This window comes from Callospermophilus lateralis, chromosome 13 (assembly GCF_048772815.1).
Source record: "Callospermophilus lateralis isolate mCalLat2 chromosome 13, mCalLat2.hap1, whole genome shotgun sequence".
Lineage (NCBI taxonomy): Eukaryota > Metazoa > Chordata > Mammalia > Rodentia > Sciuridae > Callospermophilus > Callospermophilus lateralis.
The window spans coordinates 84,599,303-84,626,696 of record NC_135317.1 but is presented as its reverse complement, the minus strand read 5'-3'; the positions used below and the strand labels follow the sequence as shown (position 1 = coordinate 84,626,696).

At 33.2% G+C, this 27,394-nt stretch overlaps 1 protein-coding gene across 3 annotated transcripts in view; it reads right to left on the bottom strand.

Moving 5' to 3' along the window:
* The window catches only part of Kcnt2 (potassium sodium-activated channel subfamily T member 2), a 345,157-nt gene that overhangs the window by 164,485 nt on the left and 153,278 nt on the right, over nt 1–27,394 (bottom strand). For all 3 annotated transcript variants that reach the window (XM_076831490.1, XM_076831491.1, XM_076831492.1), the window contains exons 9-11: nt 5,300–5,480; nt 3,967–4,131; nt 2,385–2,521 (exon numbers count right to left, since the gene is read on the bottom strand). In XM_076831490.1, coding sequence (XP_076687605.1) covers nt 2,385–2,521; nt 3,967–4,131; nt 5,300–5,480 — 483 coding nt within the window. The remainder of the gene's footprint in view (nt 1–2,384; nt 2,522–3,966; nt 4,132–5,299; nt 5,481–27,394) is intronic.

The window sequence follows — 27,394 nt, the reverse complement described above, 5'->3', positions numbered from 1 at the left end:
TAAGAGGGTGGGAACAGAGTTCATCTGCATTTATAAATCAAACTGCAGTGTTTATTTCTATTTCCCTGAGATAATGCATTGTTGTGTTCCAAACCTCTTCCCCTCATGCTAAGGATTTATATTTCTTAAATTTAGTGATGCAGCAATATGCTCGAGTGTTTGATACATAATGTTTTAAAGCATAAGATGTATATTTTCAAAATTAGGGATGATTTATCTTTCTGGTACACTATGATAAAATAAACCTTTTCCCAAAAAAAAAAAAAAAAAACATTTTCGATGGACAGCAAAGATAAAAAAAAAGTTTATGAAATTAATTCAAACCAAACAGTTCTGAATAAATGTTGAGCCATGATTACTAAGATAACATTTTCTAAACATCATTTTCAACAAAGCAATTCAAAACTCATGCAACTGACCTTTGAAACTTGTTTGGAGGATCCTATTCCTTGCTCCTTGCATGGGGAATTGTGTTGAAGAACGTGTTAGTTAACATTACATCCCACATCTTTTATATGAAATTAGGAATAGAAATGAACACAAAAATGGAAACTGTCACCCTACGTCTTTATCAGCCCATTCTTTTTTGAGTATTATCAGTTGGCTCCCTCTCACCCCTTCATTCCCTTTCTTTTGTGGGGATTCCAGTGAAGGACTGTTTCCTGTAAGTGTGATTGCTTTTTCTGAGAAACCATTTTCAAATTTTTAATCAGACATTGATTATGTTAATCCTAAACAGTATCTAGCTTAGATCTAAACAGTTCAGATTACTTTCTGAGACCAAAAAAATCTTTCATTTGTCACACAAATTAATAACAAACATTCGACAGACATTATGTATGCTTATTGGGTGAAGAACTTAAATCATACAATAAATTAAGCATTCTATTTATCTACACAAATGAATATGAACATACAGATTATATTAATGTCTAAGCAACAATTCCTCTAGAGCACCCAAATAATGATGAACAGAACCCATGGCAAACACCTAAATTCAGGGATTGCTTGAGGTTCTTGGAACATCTGTGATTCAAAAAACTCTCTTACATAAAACAACACATTTCATCCACCATAGTACTAATAAACTCTCAGAAACACTTATTTACCAATTTTACTTTTCATTATATGCTGGTAGTTTCTAGTGTGACCTCATGCTTTAGAAAGTGAATCATTAAAACAAACCTCTGTTTAACTTTGCCATTTATGAATCAAAAGTAATGTCAGAGTACCTAATTGCTAGGTATGTAGTCACCACTTGAATGATTAAACAACAAAAAAGAGCTTTTTACTTTTCCTCTACTCTTTTTATTATCAGACCATGCGCTTGCTCATGCTCTCTCTCTCTTTCTTTCTCTACACACACATACACACATACACACACATACACACACACACATACACACACATACACACACACACACACACTCACACACAATGCCTTGCAGGGGGCAAAATAAAAAGCTTATGCTCTAATATTCATGAGACTTTTAAATCTTAAGTAGCACATAGGTCAACTCAGGATGAACATGAAGACATGTTTAAAACGTTTCAAGCATCTAGCAAAACTAAGGCTTTCTTTTCACTTCTGAAACTAAGGACCTAGTATTGATGAAGCCCTAATTTCCAGGGGCCCATAGTCTGCCCACTCTTGCTTCACTCTGTTCATGTGGCAGAACCTCCGTGCCCTAGATTATATCACCTAAAGCTAAATTGGCTGGGACATGTACAACAGGAAGAGGACAGTTTAGAAAGACCTCTAACCTTCTAGATTCCTTCAGCCTCCAGGGATTCTTCTGTCCCTGATTCCAGAAAACACAAGTGCTTTCTGCCTAATATATTTTTGTAAACTCTTTAAAATTTAAAACTTGACTCATTACTTTTTTGATTGTTTTGTTTTGGTGCTGGGGATTGAACCCAGGGCCTTCTGCATGCAAGGCAAGCACTGTATCAACTGAGCTATATCCCTAGCACTTGACTCATTACTTTGATATCTCAAATAGTGCTTAGTCCAAGATTTCTATTTTCAGAATCAAAACAATATGCAGGGACTCTGAGACTGCTCTAACAGTGAGTCTGGATACATTCGCCCACCTCTGACAGCTTGGAAAATTAGACCATGCCACACTTCTCAGTGCAACTTGTGGACACAGTCTGCTGAACATCTTTCCCTAAGGTAAGGCTGGGAAAGAGGAGCAAATAAACCAATTTTTTATTTTTAACATTTTAATTGGACTCGTAGCAGAACTAAGGCTAATTTCTATTTTCAAACATCCTTAACACATTTTGTAACATTGAAAATTGCTGAGATTTGGAAGATAAAAAAGATATTAAAGCACTCAAAACCACAAGCTGCAAGATGGAACACAGATAAGGATACCTACTTTGCTCTCAGCAGATCCTGATCTTTAAGAGCGGAACCCTGAAGGTAGATAACTCTTTGAGACCACATTGGAATCTGTAATACCCTTCGAACTTGCACATCCATTTCAGTAGGACACAAAATCACCACATAATAATCCTATTCAAAACAAATTGGGAAATGGGAAAAAAAACAAGAATGCTTTATGTTGTCTTACCTAGGTAATTAAAATATTTGAATATTTTGAAATACAATAAAATTGAAATGAGCTCCTGCTTATAGAGGTTTATATATAAACTTCAGCATAAATTAATTACATTTAATAACATTACACTATAATAAACACAACTGAGACAAACAGAATTTCATAAATCATTCCTCTTTACCTATTTCAATCATATTAGTACCACAAATGGAAGCGATTATACACCACATACTCCAAACCTCTTTGAGCCTATGAAGTGTTAGTTGTAACTATAGAATGATCCCAACATACATACTTTGAATGGCACATAGAAGTGTTTAAGAACCAATTTCTCCTTCAAGTTATTACTTTTTAAAACAGAACTGTGATAATTATTATCATTTGGTAATATTTTTATGAAAAATAATTTACAAAAATTTTTGATGAATGAGTAATTCATAAAAACATTGAAAATTTTCCACAAAAGATATTTTCCTTATTAGTTATAATAGCAAACTAGAAATTATAATAAGAAAAAATTTTAAATCCAAAATACGAATGAAAATTTCTCTAAACCACCATTTAATTATATGAAAACAGAAGATTTTTATATAATTATGAGTTTTAAAGTAAGTTTTTTAAATGTAAAAATATGGTATTTAAAAGCTCTAAAAAATATTCACAAATCTATGCTTTTCCTTTTAATAAAGGAAGAATGAACAAACATACACAGCAATGTCTCCATCACCAGAACTATTTAACCCCATGACAATGATATATTGAGGAAGGACCAACAAATCTACATTGACCATGTATCCTGAAAAGTAGAAATATCCAAGAATTTCATCTGCCTAGGCAAATTAAGAAACTTCTGAATTCGTGTTCTTGATTCATCTAGTTACTGTACAATTTTGGGTCATTTACTGCTACTATAAATAGTACCTAGTTATACTCCAGGAAACAAACCAACAAAAATAAATAAATGATTAAAGAGGAACTTCCAGACTTCCACATTTCCAGCAGCAAAACTTCATGAAATTCTGTAGCATTCAAGTGAACAGATGATATTGAAATGGTTCCTTCATTGTTTTATTATACTTTATGTTTAAAATTCACTGTTTCATAAAAATGTCATTTATGTTTTATCCAAGGGAGAAAAAGCAACCATTTAATTCAAAGAAAATCTTGCTTTCTGAATTAACATAATTCCATCTGTCTTTTAGTGTAGATACAGAAAGAATCTGAAAATGCTGTTTATTCCTCCAGCATTTTTTCTATGTTCTTGTCTATATTTTTAGTTCTTCATTTATTCTCTATACCTTTGGTTGTATAAATTAAAAACCTCCAAATGGAGGCTGTCAGTTAACTGAATTTGATAATATATTAATAGGTATGATCCAGTATCATGCATTAAATGTACCTGTAATCTTGGATGAGCATAGAATTCATTTAAAAAATCCATAAGTAAATCAATCTTCAGTGAGCTGACGCACAGAACAACATGCTTTTCAGTCTGAGCTCTATGTCGACTATAATTGCCACCTGACTTTTGTCTCTCCATCCACAAATAGGCCAACTGTTCAAACTGTAATATATTTTTGAAATGTGAATGAATAACATCATACATGAAAATACAAAAGAAAATCAATCCAGTATATGCATCATTTATTAGGTACAGTCAATTTCTTAGGTGAACTCATTGAGATTCTAAGTATTCTCTTCAACAATAGATTTGTCATATGATTTCTTCAGAGATTATAAGTGTCTGCCATGAGTTTCAGGTATCTAAGGAAATAAATTACCACAATTGTGTTACTATATCACATCAGGCCACTAAAAGGCTTATGCCTCTACTTTATATACAGTAGAACGTGATAAGTTATGCCATATGCTAAGTGAAATCGTCAGCATCCCTCCACATTCTCCTGTCAAGTTCTACCCACATGTCATGCAATGGGAAATTCCCTTATGGAGACACAAAAGCCACACCACACCCTCATCAGTATCTGGAGGAAGTGGAGCAAGCAAGGGAAGAGCATAAGGAAACAAGACACAGAAGCTAATTTTTGTGGTTGCGAAATGAGTGTATTTAGATACACTCATTGCCAAAGCTGTGTAATGAACATGAAAGTTTAATTTACACTTCATCGTATCTCTGTTCTGACATACTCACTTAGGAGCACCCAGGGGTCATTACAAGAAGGAGTTTGCAATTACTTCTATTTATCTTAAGTCACATTTTATATCCCTATCCTTTTGCAACCTCCTATTCAGGTCCCAAAATGCTGTATACTAGTTGCAATACCATGTTCAAATTTTGGTTTAGTGGAACATAAATAATCAACTTCTAATCCATTGAAGTTTACGGCTTTTAGGTTTATTTTCAAGAGTTGAGAGAAATTGACCCTTCACAAATTTGTTTCTTTAGTCTATCATCCAGTAATAGAATCATAGTATCCCATAATTAATGTGATTTAACACTGTCTATATAAAGAAAAGCAACTCAAATAATTAAAACAAGATGTGAGCTATCAATTGTGTCTGAAGGAAGAAAACACCTCACTGTTTCTAATAAAGCAAAAAAAAAATGGAATTCCTAAAATAATTTACATAATTGATTAGATATAATAAGAGAATGTGGCAGTATATTATTGCTAGATGAATAAGGCACCCGGTATTTTTATTAAAATATGGAATATTCAATTTTACAAGACTCTGAACACTTCAATAAAATTTAGCAAGGTTATATTTACCTGTATGGGTAAAACCACAAGAGCAACACAGATCATAGCAACAACAAAAAGCTTCGAAGACCATGTTTCAGGAGTGACGTCCCCAAAGCCCACAGTAGAAAATGTCACAATGCAGAAATAAAGGGAATCAAAGAGATTCAGCTTCTTTCCTATTCGTTCCAAATGTTGGATTCCACAAATGCTAAAGAAGCAAAAATGCATTAAAATTAAAATTCTGCAAATTGAACATATTATTTCTCACCATTATTATTTTGAAAGTCAAAGCACATTTAATAAAACCATTCAACAGTTGATCTCTTACATCTCACAATATTTTTCCCAGAGAAATATAATATTGAAGTATTTTATATACTAACCAGATATAGTCTTATTTTGATTAACAGCCAAAAATGTTAGCCAAAATATCAGAAATTATATTTGAATAATGATTCGATAAATAGAGTTAATTTCATGTATAACACACAAAGATACTGAAGGCATGTTAAGGAAACAAAGGACAAGAATTTGTTAAATCTAATTTCTGTAAAAATATCAAAAGTCATTTTACTGTATATATACAGCAAAGTCTTGAGTTAACAATTATCCAATGCTATAGTTTGTTGTCCCTGACAAAACACATGATCCAATTGATTTATCATTGTAATTATGCATTAAGAAGTGGGACATGTCCACTCTCAGTATGGATTAATGCCTGTGGGAGTAGGCTTTTTTTATTATTTTATAAAGGTTGCAACAAGATACAATTCTGTAGGAGTAAAATATAACATCCTGTATTGGAGTCCAAACAACCAATTCTATCTCCAGTGACAACAGCACTACATGTTTGGTAAAAACCTGTCAAATGAATTATGCTTCATGAAAGGACAGAGGGAATGTGTAGGGGAAACAGGCTTTTTAATCAACCAAGAGGAAAACTAAGAATTTAGCTAATCCTACCGGATATCCTACCATGTCCTGAAATATAATTATATTATATAGAAGTAGGTTAAATGAGAGCCCTACAAAGACTTTTGGTCCAGTCAACCTAAGGCCATGAAGAGAAGGTATGGAACCTAGAGGTGTACTAACTAAGGTATAATGAAAAACTCTGAACATTTAACATGGAAAAAAGAACTCCAGTGAAGATGGTAGCAAACTTCAAAAGTACTATCATGAAAAAGAATCATGCCTTTTATAACGTGAGAATAAAGCAACAAAACACCATTTTGCAAGTAGAGAAAAGGTCCTCATTAGGACCATCACTGAGAGCAATCATGTAATTGCTCTTAAAAGTTAAATAAAACCAACTGATAGAGGTTGCAGAAAAATAAATCCAGTATTAATATAAGGTATAATTTTCTAAAAGTTAGATACAGCCACAAAAGAAAAGGCTGGGGCAAGGGAGGACTATGGAAGAAGGGTGTGACTACACTAAATATGGTACTAACAACTCAAGAAAGGTTGGACCACATTAAATCCTATCTCTTTCAAAACTAAGGACCTAGTATAAAATAAAAGGAAATTTTTAAAAAGCAGTCATAAAACATTTCAGATGAGTTAAAACAGACAGACTTGTCACCAAAATAGACTTGAGATGACAAAATGTAAATGTAAAGGAAAAATTAAAAAATAGAAGTCATTTGCCAAGGCTGTAAATGGGAAGAGCTTGAAGCCTAAAAGCACTGGGATAAAATTCAAAGAAAAAAATGTTCACTTTTAAATTAAAAAAAAAATTTAAGAGGCCAATTTAATGTCTGCAACTAGGAGAAAGGAATTATATCTTTAATATAGGGTTCTGTGGTCCAATATAATAGCCACAAGCCAGATGTGGCTACTTAAATCCATTAGTTAGATTGATTTTAAATTGGAAAACATTGAAAATTTACATCTTCCATTGCACTACCCACATTTCAAGTATTTAATAGCTGTTGTAGCTAGTAGCTACTGTGCTGGACATTTCTTCACTGCATTGGACATTTCCTTCACTGTTCTACTGGAAATTCTGTTTATATTAAACAGAATAGTAATTCAATAATAATTGAATTCAGAGAATTCATTAGATGAGGTGATAGAAGAACTGAGAGACCAAACAGATGGTTGTATACCAATCCAGAGACTAGCAACAGCAAGAAGCCATTACAATCCCAAAGACAAAGTGCAGAGTCCAAAACCCAAGATCACCTGGAACAAGCTGGAACCACAGCAGGGGTCTTGAGTGGAAGAAACAGACAAGAAGCCGCCCTTGATGAATATATACAATATAAAGATGGGGAAGGGAAAAAATTGACCTTTCTATTCAACCAGCCAATCTCCCTCCAAACCCTCTAATGGCTGATCACAGACAACAGACATGTGACAAAGAGACCTTGGAAATACAGCAAATGAGGATCTGATCCCTGTTAAAATGGATAGAGCCAAGAAAAAAAGAGAAAAAAGTCTGAGGTCAAATAGGGTAAGGCCTGGTACTTGTCCTACTATGTCCTCATGTAGCTCTCTCTCTCTCTCTACTGGGGATTGAACTCAGGGACACTTAAACACTGAGCCACATCTCCAGCCCTTTTTGAATTTTATTTAGAGACAGAGACTCATTGAGTTGCTTAGGGCCTTGCTGAATTGCTTAGGCTGACTTTAAACTTGTGGTTCTCCTGCCTCAGCCTCCTGAGCCACTGGGATTACAGGCCTTCACCACTGCATGCAACCTTAAACCCATTCTTGAGAGCTCCAAGAAACTGGGCTTTAATCCATGGGAGTGTTCTATTACAGCAGCACAAAGTGAACTAACACACTAAGTGACTCCCAAAAGAAATCCAAAAATGGGACAATCATCTAAGCAAAGCCCTTAACGGTGTGAAAGTAAGAAACTGTTACAAGGTACCCCAAAATTGGAATTGTTAAAATGGCATTAGAAATATTGTCGCTACTAGTTTCAAAAAAAACATTATGACTAAGAATGATAAACACATTGTGCATGTTGGAGAGAAATACAGCAAATGCAATATGAAAATTAGTGCATAATTGCTATGATTTGAAAGATGACATTCTCTCCAAAAGTCACAGTGAAACATAAATCCTCAATGAGGCAATATTTATTAATGAAGCAATATTTATTAACAGGTGGGCTGTTTAGGAGGAAATTAATCATGAGGATAGAGCCTGGATAAGGCTGGAGAGAACCAGCTAGACCCTATTAGCCTATCTGCCTTTTGTCATGTGAGAATAAAGCAAAAAAAAAAAAAAAAAAAAAAAAAAACCCACTATTTTGAAAGTAGAGAGAAGGTCCTCACTAGACACTAAACCTAGGGGGTCTTGATCGTGGACTTAACAGCCCCTGAAACTGTCAAAAATAAGGTGCTTCTTGTTTGTTTCTTTGTTTGATTGTTTATAAATTATACAGTATCAGGTATTCTTATAGCAGCAGGTCAAAAATATGGATAGTAAAGACCATTCTGATGAGTTATTAGAAACGTGGAATATTTTATTGGAAAGCATAGGAAAGACCATCCTCGTACATAGTGGCATAACTTGGCTGAAATATGTTTATGTCCTAGTAGTTTGCAGAAGGAAGGAAGAACTTAAGAGTGATGAACTAGAATATTTGGCAGAAGAAATCTCTAAGTAAATGCTAAGGGTGCTGCATGGTATCTCCTGACTGCTAAAATGAGAGAAGAGAGAAATGGAGTAAAGATGGAATTTATAATCAAAAGGGAAGCAGAACATAAAGATATGGAAAATTCTCATCCTGGCCAGATTGCAAAGAATAAAAATGGTGTTCAGGAGAAAATTCCAAGGGTGGGAGAATGGTAGGGCCAGAAGGAAGGCAGATGCCACTCACCCAGACAATGAAAAAGTAATCCTGAAGGTATTATGGAGCCCACCCTGAAGCAAAGAGGTTTCAGGGGAGGAGCCCAAGATGCCTGTGGCTCTTTGTGCCCAAGGAAATCTCAATTGTGATCCCTGCATTCTAGCACAGTGCTCCTGAGCCACAGGTGCGGCTCACAGGGGCCCAAGCATAGCCTCAGCAGGCACAGACATGGCTCAGGCTGCTGCTCCAGAGGATACAAGTGGTCAACCTCAGAGCAGGCAGACAGTGCTGACTCCGCGGGTACACAGACTACATGAGCTAGGAAAGAAGGGCTGCTTCAACCTTGACTTCAAAGGATGTTCTGGACGGCCTTGTGGCTCAGGAGAAGTGCCACAGTGGTGCCACTAGGGAAACTCCTGAGACCCACGGGTGGAGTTTCTCCTGGGGCACCTTATATGTAGAGCCACCAGTGTGCCTGAGAGAGCTGGAACCACCAGATTTCAAACTGTGAAGTCCACTTTGTGGGATATATTCAAAAAAGCCAAGGAAGTGGGAATCTCTCAGTGTCTTAGTGGCCAAGCCCTGTCTAGAATGTCCAAAACTTATAACATGTAATCAAAGAAGATTGCCCTCAAACCTCAGGATTTAGTGCCATTTTCCTCAAGGACTTGATGACTACACAAGCTAAGACTTTTGGAGCTATTGGGAAGAAATGAATGAACTTTACAGGAGAGTCAGATATGAATTTGGGGGAATCTAAGGTGGAATTCTATGGTTTGAACATTTGTGCTTCTTCCAAAATTTATGTTGAGACCTAAATTTTCAATGCAATACTATTAAAAAATGGGGACTTGGAAAGTGATTTAAGTAATGGGTAGAGGCTTCATGAGTAGTACTTGTGACTCTATAAACGAGCTAGGGAGAATGAGCTAGGACCATTTTTGCCCTTCTGTTTTCCACCATGTGAGGACATAGCAAAAAGGGACCATGGTGGAAGTAGACAGAAGGTCCACACCAGACAACAATTATGCAGCACCTTGATCTTGGACACCCTAGAACCTGGTGCTGTCAGAAATAGATTTATGCTTTTATAAATTACCGAGTATCAAATATTTTGTTATAACAGTAAAATGAACTAGCACAAAAATAGAATACAATTCAGGAAAGAAAAAAAAAAGAAAGAAGGGTGGGAGAGGATAAATAAAGTACTGATACATGTTACAACATGGATAAACTGCAGAAACTTGCTTAGTAAAAGAAGTCAGATGCAAAAGAACACACATGTTTCTGTTTATATGAAATATCCAGAAAAGAGACAGAAAGCAGATTAGTGGTTGCCTGGAACTGATAGTGGGAATATGGAGATGGAAATGTTCTAAAACTGGATTGTGGTGATGGCTACAAAACCCTGTAAATATGTTAAATTAGGATTGAGTTTACACTTAAAACGAATGAATTTCATGGTGTATAAATTGTGCTTTTATAAAGCTGTCAAAAAAAAATCAGTGTGTGGTTTTGGACACCCACTAGAGCTTCTGTGTACAACAAGCAGACAGCTCAATTATGATGGCGATTCAATGTTTAAATCCCAAAATTCATTTTCCAGTCTTTTTTAGATATTCTCCCTGTTTGTCTATTACATATCATAAATATTCAGTTGTCTGAACTCTCTAAATATATCTATCCCCTCCCCCCGTCCTTGTAACATCAAAGTCTCAGGTGGTGAATTGTTAGGCAAAAGAATAAGTACATATGTAGATCATTCAAGAAACAGAAGAGGGGAAGGAAGGCACTTATTTTAATTCTGAAAGAGAAACTGTTCTTGTTTGGGGTTTTTTGATTTGTTTTGTTTTGTGTTTTTGGTTTTTGGTTTGTTTAACTCCAGTTGTCCAAAATAGTTCAGGAAAATTGCCCTTGTTCTATGCTTTGGAATTTTTTGTGATACACAAGAACACTCAAAACAGAAAATTGATTCATATCCAGTTTATTCGCTCCGCTACTCCTGGGCAATATTAACAACCTAATTGTGAAGCTCTTCAGATGGAAGTCTAGTATAACTAAAGAGAAGAACTGTATAACAACAGATATTTTTGTGGAGTTAGGCCTTTTGAAATGTTATATATAAGATATATCTGAGAATGTGAACAGGTTATACATAAGTTTTAAGCTGTATTAGAAAATAGAATAAAGAAAGGAAGATAATTAAACCAAGTTACAAATTTCTAAGGAGTCAAATGTTATCTGAGTTTGTTACATTTTCCTTGACTGGTTATCTAGACTTAACTTACCAAAAAGTGCTCTACTGTGCTTCTTGGTCTTAATCTATCCATTCATTAACGTAACTTACTGTTAATGGCCATATTCAAATTATAAACACAGCTTGAAGACAGCTCAATAACAGGTTCAAAAAGGCTAATGGATTCTCACTGATTAAAGTGAGAATCTCTAATTTGTGTTATAATAGATTATTATAATAGCTGTCAAAATAATCAGGTCTCCCTAGGTTCATCTCCCCTTTGCAATAATGATATTGTCTCTCCTGTCAAGATGTGAAGTCTGTATTTCCAAGTCCTTGAATCTAACCTGGCTTAATGCTTTGATCAATTCCTGAGTTAATCAATACAAGTAATAGGCTATAGGTTATAAGATTAGGAAATATATAAATAAAATACATAAATGAAATAATACAGATAACAGAATTCTAAGATAAGTGTTATAAAATTAGTGATGTTAAGTTACCTTAGTTTGCCCTAGTTATAAGGTAGAAGAAGTTAACAGTAAAGTAGAAGAAGTAGCAATAAAATAATAATACAATTTTTAAGTTATAGGATTTAATGTCGATAGCAGTAAGTCATAGACAATATAAGGTGATAAGTGTGTGCTCATAGTTAACTGTAGTTATAGACAGGTACAGACAAGCATAGGTTAAGTCACAGGTAAGTATAGGCCAATAAAACAATAGTTAAGTATGAGGTGTAGTCATAGACAAGCCTAAATAGATATAGCCATAGTAACTCCAATTTTATGGTTCCCATGTGAAACTGCTATATAAGCTGTTTTTAAGAAGTATTTTTTTAAAAAATTGTTTTTCTGTGCTTCATACACCTGCAAATGTACTCGAACCCAGGATGTACAACCACAACTGTGCTCAAACCCAGGATGTGACTAATGATTCTGCTCTACTAATTACTTTTCTCAGTCTTTGTATCCTGCTTGCTGGCAATTCTCAGATTCCAAAGGATGTGGTTTTCTTCCTTAAATATTGGAACCACAGACTGCCCAGCACACTTCTATCAGAAAGTCACTTGGACTCTGGCAGTAGTGTCCCTGTCCAGGAAATTCTTTGATTCATTTCAAACTCAAGCTTAGTGTTTTCTGAGTGGTGTCCCCATAATACAATAAATATGGTAGAAATAGCACTGTGTGATTGCAAATGCTAGGCCTGAAGAGTCCTTGCCAATTCTTTCTTGTATTCTTGAATCCCTGAGACCACCATATTGTGGAGTCTGGTATGGTCAATGGAAGCCATGGATTAATGTAATGTCTACTTGAGGCCACATGTTCAGCCAGCACCAACTGCTAGACATGACAGTGGGGTCATCTAGAATCCAGAATTTGTCAGGCTATCAGATGACTAAAATCAAAAGAGTAATTGCAATTGAAATTAGAAGAAAGCTTAATTACTAACCACAAAATTGGAAGAAATAACAAATTGTACTGCTTTAAGGCACTACATTTTGGGACATCTTGTTATTCAACAACAGATGCATGCTAAATATTGAACTATAGATTCCAGCATAAGGATCTAATTTATTTTTGTATTTTTGAGTACGTTAGCTCTCCTTCACTTATGGTTTGACTATTTATCTAGCATAATATATAAACCTTGTCCCCGATATGTCTAACCTTTATTTAATCTATTCCTGAAATCTCTCTTTCCAATACTTGAAATATATCCAGTTTTTTTAAGAACTACCTCAGTGAGACTTTCCTCATGAAATCTGTCTTGAACCCCAAGTTACAGAGTTCCCTCTGAATTTCATGTATGTATAAGTTCATGTATTGGTTAGGTGAACTTTTACAACAATATGTACATTTAACATTTAATATTTATCACCCCTACTCAACTATCATCTACCCTGGTGACAATAATTTTTATCTATATTTTAATTTCTGACAGTATAACAGTATTTAGCACAAAATACACAATAGCCAAAAATGAACCACAACAACAAAAGAACTGGTTAAACTCTTCCCAAATAATATAGACTAGACTCCAAAAAATATTTCATGGATATGTATTGATTTCTTATTACTGCTTAATAAATTCCCTAAAACATAGCAGCTTTAAACACTATCAGTTTATCATTTTACAGATTTCTGCAGTTGTCCGAGAAACTTCTGCGGTTTTCTTAGACTCGTATATGTGACTGTGTTCAGCTCGAGCTCTGGCTGGAAAGCCAGCCCTGTGCTGGATGGTCAGTATTCAGCATTGGTGAGAGTGCCTCAGTCCTTCCTCATGAGCGCCTTGTATTCTCCAGGTGGCTTGACTGGCTTCCTTGCTGTTATCAGAGTAGCACTCCAACAGGATCAAGATGGATGATGCAAGTCCTCTCACGATCTAGATTTTATCTCCTTTGTTCTATATCAAAGTACATTACAAGACTTTCTCTGATGGAAGGAGTGTGGAAATGGACTCAGTCTCTTCATGAGAGGAAATATACTATATTTATAGGCAAGTTTTTAAATATGACAAATCATATAATTGACAATATCTCTCATAATCTTTAAAAATCTGAATAAGATATATTTTGCTTTGTCAACTGTAGTCAAAGGATTTAATTTCCTTAATATAAATTCATACTTAAAATCATTTATAAGAGTTTTTGGAATCCTTATGTAAAATGTTATAAGGGTCACAGCTTATGTTCACAAATACAAAGGCCATTACATTTTTAAAGGATTTTTAAAATATCTTCTACAAAACTAAAGATTGTTTTTGTAATTTCTGTTAAAAATGACACTGGAATTTTGATAGGAATTACATTAAATCTACAAATTTTTTTGCTTTGGGTATCACTGACCTCTTAATAATATTAACTCATTTAATCCATTAACATGGGATATTTTTATACCTATTTGTGTCTTCTTTAATTTTTTTTCCAACAGTTTTTTTGTAGTTTTGAATTTCGAGACCTTTACCCTCCTTGACTGATTTTACTCTTATTTTTGTGCTATTATAAATTCAGTGGTTTTCTTAATTTCTTTTTTAGATACCTTGCTGTTAGTTTATAGGAACATAATTGCTGCATGTATGTTGAGTTGGTGACCTACAATTTGACTGAATTTGTTTATTAGCTCTCATCTATCAGATTTCTCACGGTATTTTTTAGAGTTTTCTACATAGAAACTCATGTTATCATCAAATAGAGACAATTTCACTTTTTCCTTTCCTATGCAAATGCCTTTTATTTCTTTTCTTGCCTAACTCCTCTGGGCAAGGATTTCTATTGGTATATTAAATAGAAATGGTGAGAGTGGGCCTCCTTTTTTTGTTCCAATCTCAGGGGAAACACTTTCAACTGCTCACCACTGAGAATAATGTAGCTGTGAGGTTGTCATTTATGGTCTTTCCTGGGTTGAGCTGTAACAGCATTCAACTTGAGGTTTAGCTGAAGGAAAGCTTCATGATAGCCTTATATCTACCACCCCTCAAAAAGTCAATCTCATAGAAACAGAACAGAAAGGTAGTTACCAAATGTTGTGAGGAAAAATGGCATGGGAAATAAATTAAAAAATTGTTGATTGGAAGGTACACAGTTTCAGTTAGATTGTGGGAGTAAGTTTTAGTCATCTATTGCAATGCATGGTGATTATAGTTAATACATTATATATTTCCATACTGTTAAAATCAATTTTAACATGTTTACCACACAGGACAAAATTATAAATTGGTTGAATGATATGTTAAGTCGCTTAGTTGCATCTTCCCATAATGTATACATAGACTCAAACATTACATTAGATCCCATAAGTATACCCAATTAATACTGCCAATTAAAGATAATCTTCTTAATAAATACAAACTATTAAGATTATTAAGATAATCTTCTTAATAAATAAAAACTAAATAAATTTAGTTTCTCTATCCAAGTGAAAAAATAAGGCAGAAAATACTTAAGCCCAAGAACAGAGAAACCCTTTTAAATTATAGGCCAGATTTTCTTTCTTGTTTGTAAATCTTAATGTATTTTTATCATGGTCAGAGGAAAAAAAAATCCCAAAAACATTTCTGGCTCTCCAATATCTTTAAATAGAGTTCTGTTATTTATACCTTCTAGGCACACTGACCTATGTGCTGTTCCTTAAACATGCCAAGCATGCACCTAACTCTTTTCTCAACTTCATCCCTTAGATTTGTAATACATGCCCCAAAGTTCAAATTGAATCATAAATTTCCTTCCTAAACCTGCTCCTCTCACTCTTAATCATCAGTTCATGATAAATCTAGTTTTCCAGTTGCTTAGGCTAAAACCCTGGATTTAGACTCCCCTTTGCTCATAACTTACATCCGTTCTCAGCACCTCACTGTATTTAGTTTCCAAATATCCAAAATACACAGTCACTACTCACCCTTTTACTGTGACCACAATAAGCCAACCCATCATCACTTCCCTGAACTGTAATAGACACTCCCAGCCTTGAACCAAATAGATTAACATATGAAAACCTGAGTCAGGCCTTGTTATTCCTCTACTCAAATGCCTGATGTGATTATTGCACTTAGAATAAAAACTAGTGCTCTTTCATTTTCCTAGCTCATTACCCAATCTGACCCCTCATTGTGTCCTTAAGGTTTACTTTTTACTCTTCTTTTTGTGTTTTCTTCTTTTCCAGCAACACTGGCATTATTGCCAAGCACATTCTTGGTAAAGACCTTGGCATTATCTATTCTATCTGGCTGGAACTCTATAGTACCAGACAATCCCATGACTAACTCCTTACATTCTTTAAGTCTTTACGAAAATGCCACCGAATCTATGAGACTTATCTTGATCATCACATATATTTCTAATCTTTTGTAGGTTATTTACGTTCTTTTAAAAATATCCATTTATAAGCCAGGCACAGTGGCTCGGGCCTATAATCCCAGTGGCTCAGGAGACTGAGGCAGGAGGATCAGAGTTCAAAGCCAGCCTCAGGAAAAAGTGAGGAGCTAAGCAATTCAGTAAGACCCTGTCTCTAAATAAAATAAAAATAGATCCGGGGATGTGACTCAGTGACTGAGTGCCCCTGAGTTTAATCCCTGGCACCCTCCCCCCAAAAAATTCATTTATACTGTTTGTTATCCATGGCCTGCATTCCTGATGGTGGAGGCCCGTTTGTTTCTTCTTCAGTATTACCTTGAACACCCAAAATAATGCCAAGCACATAATAATGTTCATTAACATTTTTAAATGAATAAGTGAGGATCTGATCATAAAATACATAGACTTCTACTGCCTATATTTAAATGACCAAGCCATTTTTCCTGTTTGTATATAAAATAAAAATAACATATGAAAGAAAAATAAAAGCATGCAAAAGTGTTCATTACACTACTGCTTTCACTATGGAACCTAGTATGACTAGTAGCAAGATTAGAAACTTTTTAGTGAATAAAACTGGACTCTTATCTCACACAATACACAAAAATTAACTGAAAGTGGGTTGAAGATTTCAGTGCAAGATCTTAAGCTCAAAAACTCCCAGAAGAAACAGAGAGAAAAACATTCTTGACATTGGTCTTGGCAATAATGTCCTGGATTGGCATCAAAAAATTAGGTGACAAATACAAAAATGAAATGGCAAACGAAGAATGAGAGAAAATGTTTGTAAAACCATCTATCTGTCGAGAGTCGCCCCAGCTCCAAAGAGTAATTTCCCCATGCCCCGAGAGAGCTGCCCAATGATGAGCCCTACTGACTCACATGATCCTTACCCACCAACCAGAAAGCACCGGGGCCAACTGTCAAACCGTTAAACCGTTAAACTGTCATAACTGTCAAACTGGCTCTGTAAATATGCAGAGCTGTTCCTCAATAAATGGGCATTTTCTCCGACGACGAGCCTTGTTCTTTCTTTCACTATCCAATAAGAGATTAATTTCCAAAGTACATAATAATCTCCAACAACTCAATTTCAAAAAAAAGGGAGAAATGTTCAAGATCATATTTACATGAACTACCTAAAATAGTCACACTCATAAAAGCAGAAAGCAGAATGTTATCTACTAGGAACTGAGAAGGAATGAAGAATTGATCATTAGTGTTCATTGCTCAATGGATATAAAGTTGAAGTTATGCCAGATGAGAATATTCGATTCGGGAGATAATATAATTATCTCCTGTTAACATAGTGCCTATTACGAATAATAAGGTAGTGTGCATTTTAAAATGAGTTAGAAGGGTAGTTCTCATGGTAAGATTTGTTATGTCTCTCTATGTCACAAACACACACAATCACAAAGAACTCAACAAAAGTTTCTGCAGGTGATGGATATGTTTAGTATCTTGATTGTGGCTTTGGTATCATATATGTATGCATAGTCAAACTCATTGAAATGTAAACATTAAATATGTACAATTTTTATCCACTGATTATATCTCAGTAAAGCATGAAATAAATACTTCTTTGCCAAATGAGGCAGGTGCAGTGCTAAATAAATCTATTAAATTTCCCACAACCTTTAATCAATAGCAAATCAGATTTCACTGTCCCTACCAATGAGTGTCTATAACTTCAGCATTTGTATCAGTTAGGAATATTTAAAAACTATGATAAATGAAGAATTTGTAAATATTAAATGCATGTGATGTGCTTAGTGAAACTCATCCTAACTGGTATAATGTACAATTAAAATTTAAAACTGGCTTGTTAATTATAATTGACTTTTGAAATATGAGATGTATTTATTTAGTCCCATTACATTCTGAATTTTCTGTGTCACTAACATTTAGAATGATTTAAGTAACTTTGCTCCTATAACTATTTACTGATCAAATGCTTGACCTATAATCCTCTTAATGTCACTGTTAGTGGATATTGCAACACTAAGTTCAGACAATCAGGTTAGTTAGTATATACTATAACATTCAAACAAGTTGTCCAGTTGGTGTTTAAGGAAAAAAATAATCACTCTCAATATTAAATAAAGGTTTGCCTATAATAGGTAAGCAACCTGGACCCTGTTGTCACTTTCACTTTCATTTTTTAAACTATTTCAGCTTTTGCTCTTTTGTGAATATATATACATATAATCACCTTCTTGGTATTTGTGAATGAAATTTTGAAGAAATTTGCACAAGCTTATCAAATTCTAGATTATCCACATCATTTTTTAAAAAGATGGACTTTAAAACCTTATAGAATCTTAACAATTAGATATTAAACGTCTTGAAAATCACATGTTCCAAGTTTTTCTTTTAAAAAAATAAGTGTAAAGACATGGAGAAGCTTAATATAATATCAGAGTCCAAATTGCTCTGATGAACACTATACAGCCATAGTATCATTCCTGGATGCCTCTTAGAAAGTATGCAATATGACAAAGGCATCAGTTGTATCTTCTGAAGCACTGCATGTTGTTGGGCTACAAGCAAAACAACCTGGAATATTTTAAAGGTAAAAAAGATAAAGATCTACTTTTATTTTCTGAGAAAATCATTCAAAATACAAAATAATTTAAATAGTTCATATAAGCCATGTCTTAAAAAATAATTCAGGAAGTAGAAGGAATGAAAAGAAGGTACTGTGTTTTCATAATAGGTAAATGGTCTATTGTTACTTTATATACATAATTCTTAAGGCCAAATCAGTTGTACCATTGAAAACATTTCTGATTGCATGATACACAAACTTTAATATTGCTTCTATAATAGTGATTTTACTTAGAACTATGAATATTCCAACATGCTACTTAAGAGTTTAAAGCAATTACAAGATTATAGTGTATTTTAATATAGATTACTATCTTCCTTCATTCACAGATGTGTTTGGAGTCATTATTAAATGAAAACTTCAATTCTTCATCATAAATTGAAGAATTTTGGTTATTATTTTGTATATGAACTGAAATGTGATATTAATCATCAGTACCAATTTTCTGATAAAGCAACTCAAGAATCTGCTTAAATACAGCATTTTCATAATCCAAATATCCTATTTTGCCTTGTCATAAGAGAGATATAACTTTTTAGTCAGTAAAGGCCAAGCTAAAACATTTAATTAAACATTAAATTGAAAGTAGCTGAAAAATTTAATACTGTAATATTTATTTTAGAATATCAGTAAGAATTTTATCTTCATATCTTTTAGTATTCAAATTTAATATTGGTTTGTGACTGGGCAACTATCTATATGCATATTTTAAAGCTTGCCCAAAATATTTGGTTACACAGCATATCTAACTTTAACAATTTTTTTTTTATTATCATGTATCCTTCACTTACATATTTAAATTCATTTATTGCAATTTAAAATATTTTTTAAAAACACATGTTCTAATTGTAGTTTTTCTAAACATAAAAGCTACTCGAATTCATTTAGTGATGCACATTTAAATACAAAATGCAAATGAATATCTTTTCCTTATTATATTAGTTCTCTATAATAAAAGCATCTCTTAAGTTTTAAATTATAACAAAATAATTTACATCCAACTAGGAATGCTATGAAACGATTCCTAAATTTGCATAATGGGAAATTGTTACCTAATATTGCAAAAGTTAGTCATGTTTATTCATACAAATAAGTTTATTGATGTTTTACTAGGGTGCTAGATAGGGTACCAAGATAGATATTACAGATGCAGATATAAATAGAACAAAGCTTTTTCACCCCAGTCTACATAAGAAAGAGCTTTTAAAATCTAAAGTGAATAACAGTAGCCTCCACTTTAAAATAGTACAACTAATAATACTACAAATTAACATTTCAACATTTCACTTGCTAACCTCCCTAAATTACTTGAGCTTTATTGAAAAGCAAATGTAATAACATTAACTTCTTTACTGCCTATTATGGGAATTAAATGAGCTAATGCTCCATGAAATGCCCAGCATATAATAATGTTCAACGAATTTAAATAATAATTTTGTTATTTACTTCCATAACTTTATGAGAGAAATGGAGGCATAAAAATGAGTCAAATATAAGGAGCAAATATATACATGAAACTACTGAAAAACCTTTGTTTTCTATTTAAAAAGAAACAAATGCTACTATTAAACAACAGAGACAGAAATTACAAGGGAGCTCGTCAATAGAAAACAGTGTATCTATTCCTCTTTACTATGGATGTCAACAGGATAACAGTAGCAGATAATCATCCACGGATCAATGAGCAGCTGTAAATTTGTCCAGTCCTTTGAAAATTCTGCAAGTCCCCACTGGTATGAAAACGGAAATTCAGGTGGTCAGAGAAGGTTCCAAAAGAGAAGAGTTAGGCAATTGGCAAGTAAACCCATAATCTTTACTATTTAGAAAGAGTAATCATGCTGAGATTTGTTGACCTTTGGAAAGTTCACTATCATCATTTACAGAAACTGATGACTAATTCTTGGTAAAAGAGAAAGGGGTAAAAAAAGAAAAGAAAAGAAAAAGTTAGCACTGTTTCTACTACAGAATATTAATATTAGGGTAGTAACTTATTTTAAAGAATTAGTTATCACTAAGATTACTTGAATGAAAAAATTTCATTAATAACTGTATGCAAATAAATATGTTTGTATATCCACTGTGTATATATTTATATATTCAATGAACTCTGTAAAAATTGGTATACCATCACATAGAAATATTTTAAGACTGAAATGTTAAAATATAAATATTTTTTATAAAACTTCCCAGTAGGACTTTCTCTTTCTATATTACTTTACAGACACTTCACAATCAACAATTTTATAGGAATATAATTTTATGTGACTTGAACATTTTATATTTGATAAAGTTAAATATACCTATCTTTGAAATTCTATATATTTTAGCAACCAAAGAATTGATGCTATATATACTATGGCATGAATTCTTTGGTTTCTAAAATACATATATATGAATATATTAATAAAATAAATTATTTGGTTGCTAATATACATATATATGTATATATGTGTGTATGTTTATGTATATATATGCATATATATATACACCTTATTTAATTTGTTTTTTATGAATATCCATTGATTTTAATATTTATCTTAAACAGCACTATCATAGAATAAAAATTCTTTGGAGATCTCACTGAATAGTACTATTGAAGTTTTTTTCTGAAATTAAAGTACTATACATTTAAATTGTGCAGAGTAGAGGTCAAAATGGTAGAGAGTCAAATACATACTTAAATGTCTACTCAAAACTTAATTACTACTAATATTCACCAGAAAATTAGGGAAATATCCTTGGCAAATTCACATTCTTGAGTAATTCAATAATTGTAGTTAAAAGGTTGAATACATGACTAGAAATGTATGAAATAAATATTGATCTTCAAATGAATGTTTTGATTGCTTTTAAAGCAATAGTCGCTGATTTTTGGATATAGCCTATGAGTATCAGAGGTTAAAGGAAATGAGTAATGGTGACATAAAGTAAGGAATATTAGGAAAACTTTGGGAAAGGGAAGAATAGAAAATTATTTCATATTTTGACTCTTGAATTTAACATTCCTGTTAAATGCACATGCCCAATCCTTTTAGACTTTGTATTTTATTAATACATGCCTGTGATAAGCCATTCTTATACCTTTAAATTTACACCTGACTTGATTGTAACTTGCTCAGAGTTCTCATCTATCCAGCTCTAAAAAAGCAGTAAAATGCATTTGCTATTTATTTTTATTATTTAATAAAAATATAAATGAGACATTATTGATATAATTACACTCATACTATCCTTAGGTAAGTAATAGTGATAAGTACCCTTTATTTATTTATGATTTGTTGTGTTTTAGTTTTTAACTAAATACATTTTAACTTCTAGTTTGAAAATTTATTGCTTTAGGATGTTTATATTTTTATATCCATTAATTTTATTTAAGCTTGGCCTGTAGTTCTGCATTGCAAATGTAGAACCAATTTGACAGCACATATTAAACAAATTCAAAGTTGTGCAGTCAAATACTTTGACATCTCTAGCTTAGGCATACTTTTTTATCAAAGAATTTTTCAGATCCTTTTAATAAATGTTCATTGCAATTAATTTTCAGAGTGTTTACCAAATATACCTAGAAAGGTTTTGGTCTTGAGGTATTATCTCAAATGATTGTTATTTTATAAACTAAACTATGAAAACTTGAGCCCATAATGTATACTTTGTCAGTGTTTTAGAGTCATTGAATGAAAAAAGTTACTTGGATAATTTTGACCTTTGTCCATGTCCTGTACTATCAGACCCTGGATTAATCATCTGCTGAATGAATTTTAACAGTGAAAAATTTCAGGCCCTGAAATGTTTGTTGTTAAAGATGATCAAAATATACAACTTAAAATGCAACATTTTATAAGCACTCCATCTCTCTCCTTCATCTCAATTTAATACTAATTAATACACCTAAGTGAGCCTTTTTGGCCTGACCTGCCAGATCACAAGAATTAACGTGTTTCACTCATGACTCCTTGGTCTTTACCAACTTACATGAATCTAAAACTAGCCAAGGGGTAGTGCACTCGCCTAAAACTAAAGCACTTTTGACAAGTACAGATTACAAATTCAGCCCACAGGAACCATACTGAGCACAGGATAAGCACAGAAGAAGTTTTGCTACACTGCTTACACAGAACTGGGAGAACAGAACAGATTTGTTCATAGGTACTGCAATTATTTGAAATATGGATCACCAAACTGAACAGAGCCATATGGAAAGGAAGACTCAGAATTGAAACTCGTTTAAAAAACTTAAAACTCCACTTTTTTTGTTAAGTAGAATACTGTTTAAGTCTCATTAAGAACAATCTTAGTTTAAAAAAAAGAACTATTCAAACACCTATACAAAATTCTCATCCATATTAACTGAAAAAGGAATAGGCTCCACTGTACAGTAATATTTAGAACCATGATATGTATCATATCAGTCATTTAATTTTTGGTTATCCAATCAAACAAAAAGAAAGCATCCATTTGTTAAGTCTCATTTTAACTAAATATTCTTTCATGGAGAAAAGTTAACTCCTAAAATTATGTATTGTTTATTTTTATATTCATATATGCACATGTAATTTGTTTAATCTATTTCCCCAGTACCTTCCATTTTTCTCCCTTCTTTCCTCCCCAGATCCTCTTGCCATAATGTAGTAATCGCCCTACTATTATTAGTAGTAGTGGTAACAGTATTTTAATTAATGCATTATTGATACACATAGGAAATTCATTGTGGTATATATGGAAATGAACATAGTATAATTTGGTAGATTTCATTCCTCAGTACTTCCCCATGGTGTCCCTTCCTCCCTCCCTCTGGATCCCTTCCCTCTACTGTATTGGGCTCCCTTCTGTTTTCTTGAGACTTTATCCTCCTTTATTTTCCTCTCTTTCTCATTCTAATCTCCCCATGTAAGAAATCATTTAACTCATGATTTTTTGATCAGGCGTATTGTGCTTTGCATGATTTCCTCCAACTTCAGCTGTTTATAACCAAATGACATGATTTCATTCTTCTTTCTGGCTGAGTAAAAATATATATACCATATTTATTTTAACCAGTCATCCATTGATGGGCACCTAGACTGGTTTCATAATTTGGCTATTGTGAATTACACTGCTATAAATATTGATATCCCTGAATCACTATAGAATGCTGATTTTGGTTCTTTTGGGTAAGTATCGAGACATGGAATAGCTAGGTCTTAGGGTAGTTCCATTTTTAGACTTTTGAGGAAACTCCATAATCCTGTCCAAATCTGCAGTTTCACCAGCAATGCATAGGCTCATCTTTTCCCTCACATCCTCATGAGCATTCATTGTTATTTATATGCTTCATGGTTATCTTTCTAACCTTAGTGAGAGGAAATGTCAGTGTATTTTTTAATACATTTCCCTCACTGCTAAGATTGTGGAATATTTTTCATATATTTGTTGGACATTGTGTTTTTCTTCTTTTGATAAATGTCTGGTTAGTTCATTTGCTCATTTACTGATTGGGTTGTTTTTGTGGTGTTTTTGAGTTCTGTTTATTCTGGGTATTAATTTAAAAGAAACTATTTTCATTGATTTAAAAAACTACTCAACTTGTCAGAGGAGTACATGACAAAGATTTTCTCCCAATCTGTAGGATTCCTCTTCATTTCCTTAAATGCTTCCTTTGCCATGAAAAAAGTTTTTAATTTTATTCCATTCCACTTACTGATTCTTGGTTTCATTTCTTGAGTTTCAAAGGTCTTAATAAGGAATGATGTGTCTGCAACCATACCTGTGAATATTATCAGTATGATTTCTTCTAGCAGGTGCAAAGTTTCTGGTCTAATCTGTATGTCTTTGATCCACTTTGAGTTGATTTGGGGGCAAGGCAAAAGATAGATATCTAGCTTCATTCTTCTGCATATGGATATCCAGTTTTCCCAGCACCAATTGTTTAAAAGCTGTCTTTTCTCCAACATATGCTTCTGGTACCTTTGTCAGGGATCAAATGACTGTACCTACATGAATTTTCCCCTGTGTCTTCTATTTTATCCCATTGGTCTTCATGTCTATTTTGATACCAAATTCATGCTGTTGTTTTTGTTTTTTTTTTTAACTATAGCTCTGTAATATAGTTTGAGAGCAGGTATTGTGATGCCTCCAGCATTGATTTTACTGCTCAGTATATCCTTTGCCATTCTGGGTCTCTTTTTCTTCCATATAAATTTTAGGAGTATTTCTTCCAGTCCTGTGAAGAATGTCATTGGTATTTTGATGGGGATCATATTTTTAATCTACATTTGTTTCTTCCTTTTGCTCACCAAGTGAAAGAAGAATCACGAGTGTATCAGAAATCATCTACAGTTACACAAACCATTTTAAACAGTTCAGTTACATGGATTCCTCATTGTCCACTGCTGATCTTATAAAATATATTTTTTAAAATAAAATTGTGTTAAATTGCATTCAATACATTTTCTCTTGTTTAATCATTAATGATTTAAGCAAAATGAAAACATCTGCTGAATAGTCTGAAAAATTTTTTACAGACTTATCAGCCTGTGGGTTATTTCTATTGAAATGTATACTGATAGCAGTAGTGTAGTTTTTATTCCTTGAAGGATGGATGGATTTTCATTGCATGGTTTTGTTCTATTTGCATTCCTTAGTTTACATGCTATACTGAGCATGTATCCATATTCATCTAAAAATATTTACTAAAAAATATGTACGTTATCTAAACACAAGATGCATTTCCCCACCGAAAAATGTGAAAAAAGTAAGCAAGAAGATAATAGAATAAGAGAGAAAATGAAAAGAGATTAAACTCAGTGAAAAGGAGAAAACTAAAACATTACAAACACATTAGAAAATATAGTCAAGAATCAAGCAAAATCATGATGTCCCATTCTGAGAACTCTAACAAAACCTTTTTTTGAGAAAGATACAGATGATGCTTATCATCAACAAAGTTATTATAATTATTTTTATATTTTTAAACCAACTAACATGACCGCCATAGTAGATAAACACAATATGTTACTTGAACACTTTATAATTCCTATTAGTAAATGAAAATGTTTTATTTACAGGTTTTGCTCCATGGAATTTAGTATTATCCTCTCTTGAAACTACAATATAAGTGCTTATAATCTATATGATCATAGATCATATGCATATGAAAAACTTTTGCATTATCCGTTCCCTATTTACTGAATGCTACCAAGTGTCAGGCACAGTACTAACTACTAGAAAAAGTGGCATATAAAAATTGGTATGAGATTTTTTTATGGGATGGAAAGTTTAGACAAAAGGCAGAAGGTGATTACTAACATAATTATATGTAAACATACAAAGGATAGTCCCCTCCATAATGATGATATCCTGTTGCAGTGGAATTTGAGCAATTTGAGTGAGCCAGGCTTCAATGAGTGGTATTTCACATGAAAAGGATAGTTTAGACTTTATTCTGCAGAGAAGGAAGCTAGAACATTCCAGGAAGTCATGAAGTTAGAATGATGAAAAAGTAAATAGTAAGAATAATATAGAAAACAGAACCAAACAAAAGATATGACATTAGAAGGAAAATACAGAGAGAATTCTGATGACAGAGGAAATTTATAACACATTAATGATTTTCCTATATGCCCTTAAAGATATGTAAAATTTTAATAAGCTTTAAGTGTGCAATGGCACAATCATATGTGTACATCACAGAGGTCACACTGGGCTGGTTGTAACTAGTAGGGACAGAAGTTGATATATTTACAGGATGATTAGGAGGTAAAATCTACAGGATTAACTGATTGTGTATCAGAATAAGAAGTGGTAAGAATGACTCCTAGATATCTGCATTACCCAAAAAAATGGGTATTAACTGTTGCTTCAGACATGTGGTCAATTTGGAGAAGAAATATCATAAAATTTCATTCAGGCATATTTCTTTGAAGAATCTAGGATGAAATAACACATAAACAATTAAATATAAAGGCCATAATTAAAGCCATAGAAACTGACCTAAGATAATTATCTTTTCATAATTGTCACATTGGTTTTGTAGCAAATTTTAATCTCCAATGGAAAGGTGAAAAGTTGAAGCTTCACCAGCTATACTGCCAAACATACAATGATAAGAAATCTAAGGTCAAGTATTGCACATAAAACACTCATTAACCTGTTTTGTAAGACTGAAGACATACTTGGTTCTCTGTCTTTTCATATATATCAAAACAAACTGAAAGAAGAGTTTATACTACTGAAAATGTAATTTGCTAAAGGCAGTTTCAGCCAACTGCTTTGTGGAATCAGAGACAGCACCTTGTTAAGTGAAAACAGATTTGAAAAGGTCTCTAGACCTGAGGCACCACTTCCTGAACGGTTAGGCTGCTGTGCTCACCCTGTTCTTATAATCCAATTATGCAAGGGCAGAAGTAACCAAATAATACTTCCTTGCCAACCACATGCCTTCAAAAATATTTCTAATTTCCCCCGTGTTAACTTGTCAGTGCTCTGGTACAGATTTATTGATGCTTGAAACCGGCAATAGCCTGGTATATTTCCTGATTTGAGTCCTTCCCATATTTATGAGCCATGCTTTGGATTTTAACTTGTATGGGAATATGTCAGATATACCACACTACACATCTGATATAGTCCCAGGTTAC